This window comes from Mixophyes fleayi, chromosome 1 (assembly GCF_038048845.1).
Source record: "Mixophyes fleayi isolate aMixFle1 chromosome 1, aMixFle1.hap1, whole genome shotgun sequence".
In the NCBI taxonomy this organism is placed as follows: domain Eukaryota; kingdom Metazoa; phylum Chordata; class Amphibia; order Anura; family Limnodynastidae; genus Mixophyes; species Mixophyes fleayi.
In genome coordinates, this window is record NC_134402.1 from 376,425,649 (window position 1) to 376,437,504 (window position 11,856).

An 11,856-nucleotide genomic window follows, 5' to 3' on the forward strand; every position below is an offset into this window, starting at 1 on the left:
CCCACTTTCTGTCTACTATACCACAGGGGACACCACTACCAAGATGTGAGACGGAGCGTAGTGCTTCATATTAAGGCACATCACATTCATAACATAATAAAAAATGTACGGTTTATGGAGCTTAAAACTGATACAGCGCTATACATTGAAAGGATCATGATAGAAACAGAAAACATACAATGGCACAAAACTGCGTGTAAAGATACCCATCTAAAAACACTTACAATTCAGGATGTGTGGGGAATACTTGATATATAAAGTAGTGGAATAACAATTCTAACTGTTGGTGCACATACATGTTCATGGATAGAGACTGTGCTTGTTCCTGGCCCCAGGCAGTTGGTGACTACAGGCTGTGGGCTAAAGTGTTCCTCCTGGCTCAAGCCAGTTGGCGACTACAAGTGCTTTGCTAGTTCTTGGCTATGGGCAATAGGCAATTACATATATTGAGAATCAAAATTTGAATTGCATAGACTATTTTCTAAAGGACTAAAGAGATATTTTCAAAAGGGCACTTATAAGGGACACAAGTACTTATTATATGATGCATCAAGAAATCTTCCACCACATCATATCCAATTGGACAGAAATGTTTGTTTGAAATGGAAACTTTGAGATTATTTTTAAAAATAATTTAATAAAAAGCTAAAACACAACAAATATGTGATTTATTTACTTTTTTACACATAAAATGCTGTTTTCTAAACACAGGTCTAGTACTACAGTACTACACTTTTCTCTTCTTGCACCTGTTATAAGGACTGTGTTTTCATAAAATACTAGCATGCACTCCCATTGGTCAAGTAACTGTTTATATTACAACAGACAGGGTTAATGCAATAATACATGTCCAATATTGGAATGTGAAGCTTAGGAGAATATTTTGACAGACTCGCTAAATGAGCCCGATGCTTTTTGATTGTACAAAATGTGGTATTGCATTCCTGTTAGCAAATTAGTTGTGTGTGCTACCCGGGCATCTGGTGGACTCACTTGTGTTTCTTTGGCCCACTTACCTTTAATTTACATGGCCTTAGAATGGATATTTTCATGGATTTATACTACTACTACTGCACCATGTTTAGGTGCCAGACAGGCCTGCATTCAGCTTTTAACTCATGGCATATACAACATGAACATGCATGAGTATGCAAAATGCTTACTATTGAAAATGCAGATTTACACTCATATAGACAGAATACCTCAGTTAACTCGCATACAGGTAAATTGTGCAAGGAGGAACTGACCTGAGTCCTGCCCTGTATAGTGAGCCTCATTTAAAGCAAGGGGAACCGGGACTAAGCAGTCATCTACATTGCAACCAGCTGCCTGGCTAGTATTGTTACCATAACCAGGCCTCTGTTATTGACAAAGTACCCAGGAGATGTTCCCAAAACCCTATCAGCCCTTTCCCCTTTTCTAGGGCTTGTTAAACAAGGGAGGACTTGGCTGATTTTTGTCTTCTGCCAAAAGCAATGAAGTCTGCAGTAGACAGCAACGGAGAAAGCAGCTGCACAGCAAAGAGGACTAACATGGCAGCATGTGGTCAAACAAGCCAGGATGAAATGCCAGTGGGGGAGCTAAGCGATCTAGAATCTAGATCTAGTAAATCAGGAGAAGACTGTTCCAGCAGCAATGGCAGTGAAGATTTGTGATATTGAAAGGGAGTGCAGGACAAGCTCATATAGCTATTAAAAAGGTAAATTAAAGTTACAAGGAATAGGAAAGCAAGAAAAAGTGTACATAAGGCACAGGCAAGTAGCACAGAAGGAATGTGAGAGTGGGGGGACAACTATTCTTGTTGTGCCACAACATTGGGACATGGGCAAGTGAGTGCTAAGTTACATAGAGAAGGTAGGTACACTGACATGTTTGCAATGGTAGAATATCATGAACAGGCAGAAAATATACAGGGAGCAAAAGGAGTGGATAGCAAGTCCTTCAGCAGGTATATGACTGGCATATAACAGTTTTGTGGAATGTTACCCAATAACCAGACCATGAGAAAATGTAAATGTTTTCAAACCCACAGGCAGCATGCACCTCAGGTGACCAGCATCTAGGTAGTTCTGCAATGCAGAGGTTGGGAGTTCACGCCTCAAGCTTCAGCATATTTAACAAAGGGATTCTCAAAGGGGTTTCAGACACCTAATAAAGAGAAATTAAAAGTAGCAGAGCTACACAACTTAAGATCTGCCATTGAAGTGCCATACAGCCACACACAGTCCAGGACGGATGGACAAAGAATAAAGCCTAAATGCATGGACGGCAGAGGTGTGGTTGTGGCAACTTATCGATGGGCTGAAACATTTTTTCAAGAAATTTAGTTAATTTTATCGTTACTGCTAAGTGACAGGGAGAGTCTCTAAATCTGTAACCTACTACTTGGACAGGTGCAGCCCCTTGGCCAGCAAGTTGAGAGTTGAGGCCTAACCAAAAATCTGTCATTAATTGATTTTACCAGTCATAATGGCAATCGAGCTCTGGAAGCATAAGCGGACAAAACCAACGACACTTTGTGACAATTTAGGCGTCGTAGGCAATAATCTGCAACTTCTCAGACAGGCTGTGGCAGCGCTTAATCCTGAAATACCTAAGCTTTAACATAACACTTAGAGCAGTGGTTACCAAATCCACTCATCAATCCCCCACCCCTCCACTACCACTAACATTACAGGTTTTAAGGATATCCATATTGAAGCATGAGCAGGGTGGGATGAGAGCTAAGCAAATTCCCTTCTAACAATGTTAACACAAATGCATGACAGATTGTTCACAGACTGCCACCAATACCATAGTGGCAAGAATGTCATTCTTCAGTTATCAGAAGAGAATTTTGTGATGAGAATAACAAAGGGCTGGGTCAGAGGGGACCCGCCCGCTCCTGAACAGTTGTGACCAATAATAAGACATGATCATAAACCTGATGAAATAATAGGTTCAGTATATGTGGGTGCAGGATTTACCATGGCTTTTTTGCTGCCTTTAGAATCAGTGAGCTTATCACACCATCCAAAACCTCCAAGAAGTGTATTTAAGAAAGTCATCAACAACAGATCCATTGTAGAGAATGCAGACTGTAAGCTCCATTGAGGGCATGGGCTGATTCAATTTTCTCTGGAAAGTGCTGTATAATATGGGGGTGCTTTACAAATTAACAATAGTAACAGATATTCAAAAAGAGCTGGATAGGCCCAAGGTTGACAAACCCTTTAAACCCCTTTATAGAAACACAGAATTTGATGGCAGAGAAGAACCACTTAGCCCATTTAGTCTGCCCATTGTTTAACCTATGGTAACCTCAAACCCTATTTGATCCTTAGTTCTTTGTGAGGATATCCTTATGTCTCTCCCAAGCATCTTTAAATTGCTGTACTGTATTAGCCTCTACCACCTCTGATGGGAGGCTATTCCACTTATCCACTACCCTTTCTGTGAAGTAAGTTTTCCTCAAATTTCCTCTGAACCTACTTCTCTCCAGTGTCAGTGCATGTCCTCGTGTTCTAGTACTTCTCTTCCTTTGACGAATATTTCCCTCCTGTACCTTGTGAAAACTCTTGATACTTCTGGCATATGTACCTTGTGTCATAGCTGGCTTGTATCAATCTTACGTCTTACTTTTACTTATTTGCTTGATTGTTTGTTTAAGCAGTGTTGATTGCTCAATATATTTGATCTGCTGTTTGTAAACTATCTTCACTGTTATATCTGTAATATGTTCTCATAAAAAAAACTTAATAAAAAGTCTTTTGAGTTAAACAAAAAAACCTCTTGATACATTTCAAAGTTTTGATCATGTCCCCCCAATCCCTTCTCTGCTCTAAACTATACATATTAAGATCTTTTAGTCTTTCCGGGTAAATTTTGTGCTGTAGGCCATGCACCATTTTAGTTGACCTTCATTGTACAGTCTCTAATGTATTTATATCCTTCTGGAGATATGGCCTCAAGGACTGAACACAGTATTCTAGATGAGGACGTACCAATGACCTATACAGTGGCATTATTACTTCTCTCTTTCTGCTACCGATTCCTCTCCCTATGCAACCAAGCATCTGACTTGCCTTCCTCATTGCTTTGTTACCTGCCTTTAAGTCACCTGAACTAATGACCCCTAAATCCCTTTCCTCCTCAGTAATTTCCATTATAGTGTGATTAATAGTATATGTAGTCTTTGTGTTTTTGAGACTCAAGTGAATAATTTTGCATTTTTGGCATAAAACTGTAGTTGCCACTCTCTTGATCATTCCTCTAGTCTACTTATTTCATTAATCATTTGGTTTAGCCCTCCTAGAGTGTCTACCCTGTTGCATATATTTGTGTCATCTGCAAAAAGGCACTTTCCCCTTAAATCCCTTTGCAATGTCACCAATGAATATATTAAAAAGCACTGGTCCAAGTATGGACCAGTGCTTTTAATATCTTATTGGTGACATTGCAAATAATATTGTAGCAAAAGGCCTTTTTGTAGATAACACAGCTACATTAGCTACAAAGGCACTTGCAGGTCTCAAAAACAGACTAGTTATAAAGTTAAAGTTGTGAACGATCATGACAAAGCAAATATACTAGAAGGTATCTTTATCTAATGAAATACATTGCAGAGATCTATTATGCACTCTTTCCCCATTAATAAAACATATTTTAGTAAGTATTGCACTATGCTCCCAGACTCCAATCTAATTTTGATCACAAAATTAGATAAGTTGTGAACTTTGAGTCTGAAAATATATGTTTCGTCTCTATAAATCAAAGGTCACATTTACAACACGAGGGGGGGGAAAAGGTTAACATTTGGTACTCTTACCTACAACAGAGGCTCCTCTTTCAGCAAAGGCCAGCGCATATGTTTTCCCCAAACCTGAAACAAAGTCATTCAGATTAGCATTACTTGAAAAACTTTTGCATAATTCCCATACTCTCAGGTTACTAGGATTTAACTACAGTTGTGAGGGTGTACTTCTTGTTATAAAACTAAAAACATGTTTAAAAAAATTATAAAATCATAAGTTGAGTAAAACAAATAACAAAAACCCTCATTAGTATAAATACAGCTAGAATATGATTAAATATGATTAGGTAAACAGTCACTAGTAAACTCATTCATTATGCATAGTAAACATGACAAGTTAAAGAGATTTCAGCTGACATGCATCCAAATAAAGCAATACATAGTTTAAATACAGTAATGGTTTTCTTTCAGAGTGTACAGACAAAACAAACAAGTTTGATATTAGATCTTTTAAAAAAAATCTAATTTTTATATAATATGGGGCTGGTGCAGAGCTGGTCACAAATGAAGTGTCTTTTCTGCTCAAAGAAGCTGCACGTAAAAATGGCGCAAAAATGGATTACGCAGACACACATCACAGACACGCAAGTCCCACTTTTATGTGCAACAAACTCATTTGTTATTAGGCATTAATGAAATTTTATTTTTATTTTTTTAAAAAACCCTCTCTAATACAGCAGAAACAACTCCTGTCTCGTGTCTGAAAATAAAACATTCACACAAAAGCATAACATGTGCCTGAGGGAAAGAAAACGCCAATCAACATTAGGTGGTGCAATCAGAAACAGCCAATCCCAAGCAGTTTACTAGTGCTGGAGAATTCATCATAATCATCCGCTATATGCGTCTTTTTCCCGGTCTACATTCATTCACAATTTCACAAACATGTCCTTACTATACTATACTGTGATTACATTAGAATGTCACCTTCCCATCCCGTCCCGGGTGCAGTCATGCAGAAGAGGAAGAATCGCGCATACTTCATGGTCATGCAGGAGTTCCGCCCACTTTCTGACCACTCACAGCGTGATTTCATGCGAGATACGCCACACAAACTGGCATTGTACTAAATTTGCATCAACCATTATATGTCTGACTGTTCACTTACAACATATATAAATGAAAGGTATTTTAACAGACCTGCTTGAAACCTTCCAATTCGTAAAAACATGGTTTTCAGACAATTTTCAGAACAAAATGACAAAAACAGAGCAAATGTGAAAATAAACTTTGCTCTTTCTGCACCACTGCACCACATGTCAACTAGGAATTTCAGTTTAAATATTACTTTGATTCTTAAAGTTAAGTGGAAATTTCTACAAATAACGGAACCTTGTCAAGTACCTAAAGTAAAGGATGTTTCATTGCTCATGCTGGACAGTGGGTAAAAAACACAATCCCACCCTATCATATTACATTACAGCACAGGCTATGCAGACAATGTATTCTTACATATTGAATCCCCCTAAAGAGAATGCCCCTAAAGAGAGCTTGAAAGAAATAATTTCTAGCACATAGGTAACAGGGGAACACTGGAGGGATTGACTGTGTTGCCTACTACTGATCTGTATTCTATCATTAGTTATATGAAACAAGACAGGCCCACTAAACCCATTTTTAAAGCTTCTCCATATACTGTTGCTATGGTGTATATTTTCTGAAAAATTTGTTTAGCGCACGCTGTGGCAGAGATGGCTACAAACTAGCTAAACAGCCAATTGGAAACACCACCACTGTTCCTGTGGTCTTTCCAGATAAGGAGCTAAAAATAATCGTCTACACCACTCCACTTCCCATCTGTAAGTAGAAACACTTAAATTTGTTATCAGACATGTGTTTATAGACATGTGGAGAGCAAACCCACAGTTTATTTACTAAACTGTGGGTTTGATAGAGTGTAGATGTTGCCTATAGCAACCAATCAGATTCTAGTTATCATTTATTAGGTACATTCTGCAAAATGACAGCTAGAATCTGATTGTCTTTTCATCTGTGAGTGAGCTCATCATATCTTTTTAGTCTGAATGCACAGAAGGAGGTCGTTACCTTTCTATCGTGTAGTTTTTCATCCTGTGTTTTAGAACATATCTGAATAATGGAACAGGAAGCAATTTGGGAAATTACAAGATTGATGCAAATTTTGTTAAATCTAGAGAATATTACATCCTGAGCGTAAACATTGGATGTAACATCTCAGACTTTATGGTGCCAGCTAGGATTAGGGGGACTGAATTACCTCCTGCCGACATGTGTGTCAAAAACTGTATAAAAAGAGCCCTATTTGACCATGTTATGTATTATTCCATCTGTAACTTCTGAATGATCACTAGTACCACAAACCAGTGTGTACCTGTCCTTATAAGGATCCTGCTCTGACACCTAGTTACCTGATGTAATTCCTGTGATTTACAGATTAGACCAATCTAATCCGCTAACCAGCTGTTCTGAGGATGGAACCCAACATCTAGTACCAAGGCTCTGCCCGCTACCCTGCAGTTCTGGCCAGTATGATAGGCTAGAGGAAACCATCCACAGCAACCCTCATCTGAAGAAAGAGATCGGGAGTACCAGCCCAGGTGTCCAGCAAGCAGATACACTAGCTGCGAGAGTTACCCGGAAGAAAGCGGTTCTAGCAGCTGATGTAGGAGCCTAGTGATGACAGCAGAGCCCCTCCTACTGCATTTAGTGGGGAACAAATGTGATTAAAAAATAAATAAAAAAAGGGGATGGTGACAAGGCAAATCCAACCATTCCTCAGCAACACAACAGGGTGGCATAGGACGTCCGTCCTGTCAGTTACATATGTAGTATGCACCTCCAGAGAGGTCAGGGCAAATGTATGCTGGTGCCCTCTCTAACTAATAATCTTGGTGGGGTCAATATAGTGATTATCGGACATATTTGATTCAGCGTTTCTGGGTAAATGCCGTTAAGTCAAAACCCTGAGCCATACGTTTTGAAATAACAAGAACTGACTGACAGTAAAAGATAATTAGACCACCACCATAATGCTTTGATTACATGTACCAAATATGCAGTTACCTATAGAGTTAATGGTACAAAAAGAAAGCTGTACTGAACTGATTAACGGTATGTATGTCATATTATTCAGGACTTTATTATATTTTATCACATTAATAATTTGTTGCTAGAAACCACTATAAGTTGCAGAACAAATTTACATGATTACATATGTAATGTGAATGGGAAAATACTGTGAAGGCGTTTACTCATACATAAATAAATTAGTATATATATATATATATATATATATATATATATATATATATATATATATATTTGTAAACAATTACTCCACCTTTATTTGACGAAATCCAGGGAATTGGAGCATATAAAATGCCAAGGGGCCTATTTATCAAGCAGTGTAATGTCCCCAAATGACACTTACGTGATTCAGCCGCAATTTGAAGGATTCCATCAAATTTATGATAGTTGCACCGCAGCAGATATCGTGGATATCTGCTGCTTTGCATTCTATTTAGTTTTTCTGAGTAGTGCCCATAAAATGGTATGGGGACTGCTCCTTAACGCAATCTAACAAGTTCCGAAAATGAGTCATTTTCGGAAACTTGTTATGCTTCAGCTGACGTGCATTAACGTAATTGAAAGCTTTCCTAGCTGTCAGCTCTGCTCCGAGCAGAGCTGCACAGCGCATGTGTGAAGGGATCATGTGATCCCTTCCTCCCATATGATATCAGTTCCTCATTAGTACAGTCTCTGTGCGCAAGCCCTATACTTTCGGTCGGGCATGCGCAGTAGGTGTTCAATGAGGATGCTGGCATCGCAAGTTTCTTCGCAGTGACCAGGGAGTGAAAAGGTAAGTGTTTATCGTGACTGCTTTCCCTGCTGAAGTTTTTTTAGAAATATGATAAATAGTTCAAACTATTTTTCATTTTATGCGGTTGTTGGTAAATGTGCCCCCAAGTGTTACAATTTTAGAATTATTAGAACGCTGTTTAGTGTCCTCAAGTAGCATATTGAAACAATGATATATATTATAACAATTTGTGGTTGCAGGAGTTTGACACTAGTTTAATGTCACAATAATCAATTAACACTGTAATCGACTATGAATCTCTGCAGTCACTTATCACAATTTTCAGATACGGGCAGCACGGTGGCTAGCACTTCTGCCTTACAGCACTGGGGTAATGAGTTCAATTCCCAACCATGGCCTTATCTGTGAGGAGTTTGTAGGTTCTCCCCATGTTTGTGTAGTTTTTCTCTGGGTACTCCGGTTTCCTCCCACACTCCAAAAACATACCGGTAGGTTAATTGGCTGCTAACAAATTGACGTGTGTGTGTGTGTGTGTGTGTGTGTGTGTGTGTGTGTTAGGGGATTTAGACTGTAAGCCCCAATGGCGCAGGGACTGATGTGAGTAAGTTCTCTGTACAGCGCTGCGGAATTAGTGGCGCTATATAAATAAATGGTGATGATGATATACTAAATGGATATCTTTTAGCAGTAGTATGTAACATTAAGGGATACTTCTGCAAAAAAATTTGAAATATATGAATTCCACATTTATCTTATCATTAAAAGTCCTGTGTCATAGCTGCAAAATACATTTTTATGACGTGTGTCCGTATAAACATGGCATTTGTCCATACACTATAGAGTTGATCAACTTTTTACCTGCAGAGCAATGCATTTTGGTATTCACCATACAACACATCTCTAGTTCTGTATGCACAAATTTACTCTTCAACTAATTTACTGAATCACTACTTTTTAGCCATTCTAAGTATATACGATAGCTTAATATAATGCTTTAGCAGTCCTTCACCTTGAACAACCCAACCATAGAATGCAATAATAATGTGATATAACTGCCTCCACAGCTGAACAGCCCACTTTAATGCAATTTATGCACACAATACTCAACAGTAAAAACAATATCTTCCCCAAAGTTCTCACCTCCCCCAGCCCCGGTGACCAGCACCACCCGACCATCAAAACGTAGGGTATTAGAGTCCATCTCGCCAGCACAATGTTCAGCAGTGACAGCGCCTGTCACCGGGTCACTACACACAGGAAGATATAGCAGTGCGTACCAAGCCTCGTTCTGACCGAGTGGGCCGAGCTGCTCACACCAGCTCTGGCTGTGATTGGCTGGCTGCTCCTGAATGGGTTCAGAAGTGGAATAGGCGTGTTGCAGCAGTGTAACAAGGAAGCGACAGCTTAACCCTTCACAGCACCGACCCGGCTCATCGTGGTTGCTCAGTTTAGCTCATGCAATAGTATATTACTGAAAGCAGGTGACATGAAGTGTTGCTTTCTAAATCTTGCGCTGGCTGCTATTTGCTGGGCAGTTGTAATTTTTGGACTTTTTGCAGAGCAGGTTAGCGTAAATATACCCATAGCTGGGACTTCTTAATTGTACCCTGGAGAATTTGACAGTTTAGGGACAGGGATTATGATCATAATTAATTGCAACACACTGGTTTATGTCAACATTTTCAATGTCTGTCATGAGTGACAAGCCAAGACCCTTCCTGGAGCAATAAAAATATTTGGAGACTTTTCTCCCCCAGATACTTTAGTAGTGTATTAGGTCTCATTCCCAGAGTCAGTTCAGTGAGTCCTAGCATTTTCAACACTAATACAGTGCATGGAAACTGATCTAAAATGAAAACAGTTATTTCCAATTATCCCATACCCAATTACAATGTTATTTGTTTTCTGGAGTGCTGTTGAGATTTCCCCGAACACTGCCTCTTACATTCCAATTATCTCCTGAATGAAAGTAACCCAATGCGTTTGAACTTATAAACATAAATGAAATGCCAGTAGGCACCCGTCCTGACACTTGAGGACTGGAGGCAGAGTAATTACTAGCTGTTGTTGAGGTTTTTTTTTAGGTATAGAACGATTCATAATCATAACCCACAACTACCAGCATTATGCCAAACCAACCAAATCCACACAAAAAACCATTTCACACAAAACACACCTATTTTCTTGTAATGCACTCCAAATTAGGATGCTTATTACTTTAATGTTACTCATAGTCTCCTATTAGCATGTGTAATATACTGCCAAAATATTTGAGTGAGAACATTTAATTTTTTTAAAAAAAATTCTGCCTGTGAGAGGTCAGTGTAATACACTGCTGAATTCTCAATTGGTTGTAATTTTTCTAAGCTCTATCGTAGAGATTCATAGAGGTCCCCTTCTACAGTATGATATGGCGATGTTTCACTACATCTGGAAGGACACAGATGATATATGTTGTGCCCATAGCCTGGGTCGAATAGGTGCCCCAACCTTTAAGAGTATTACCTAGCCTCCCACTTAACTCAGATGGTGGCAGAGACGGATTTAGACCTTATGGGGCCCTAGGCAAGATACGGGTTTGGCCCCCCCTCCCTGAAACAATCAATATAGCACTATATTTTTTTAGCATAGCATGTACCCCTATAGTTGAGTAGTAGGTTAAGCTATGTGCCGCTGCTGCGCCATCAAAGGGGGCATGGCTTGCATAATTGGGAGCGTACCTAGCAGGTGAAAAGAGCTAGGCCACCCTCCTACAGGAAAAACCCTGCTTTGCTGCAACACCATTGGCAGAAGTGTGCAGTGCCATCTTGCCGGAGCATCACATATGTCCCAGTAGTCCTGACTTTCAGGACAGCAGGACAGTGACTTAAAAGCAGCAGTTTTAGTGGATGATATGTCATTTCAATTATTTTATGTTTTTGCAAATATATATTTTGTGCTGTAACTGAATCTTGTAGAAGAGCTTGCTGTTTTATTATCTATTTGTAAGTAAATCATATTTCCAAGTGAAATTACAATACCATTGTCTTTGACCTTGCATAAATTATTTAAAGGCGAACTCCACTCCCCCTGAAAGAAGTTCCTACCCAGAACATATGTATTAAATAACATGTACATCACACTGCTCCCCCTTCATCACTGCTGCCCCTGCATCACACTGTGCCCCCGATTACTGTCCCTCTCATCACACTGTGACATCCTTCATCATTACATTGTGTCCCTTCATAACCACACTGAGCCAGCCATAATTTTGCTCTCTTTCTCT

The 11,856-nt window shown here is 39.3% G+C and overlaps 1 protein-coding gene across 1 annotated transcript in view; it reads right to left on the reverse strand.

Annotated features, from left to right (window-relative positions):
- HSD17B4 (hydroxysteroid 17-beta dehydrogenase 4) overlaps positions 1 to 9,879 on the reverse strand; it is a 188,266-nt gene extending 178,387 nt beyond the window's left edge. Inside the window, exons 1-2 of the mRNA XM_075179291.1 lie at positions 9,732 to 9,879; positions 4,808 to 4,861 (exon numbers count right to left, since the gene is read on the reverse strand). Coding sequence (XP_075035392.1) covers positions 4,808 to 4,861; positions 9,732 to 9,792 — 115 coding nt within the window. The 5' untranslated portion in view covers positions 9,793 to 9,879. The remainder of the gene's footprint in view (positions 1 to 4,807; positions 4,862 to 9,731) is intronic.
- Positions 9,880 to 11,856: the final 1,977 nt, after the last annotated feature.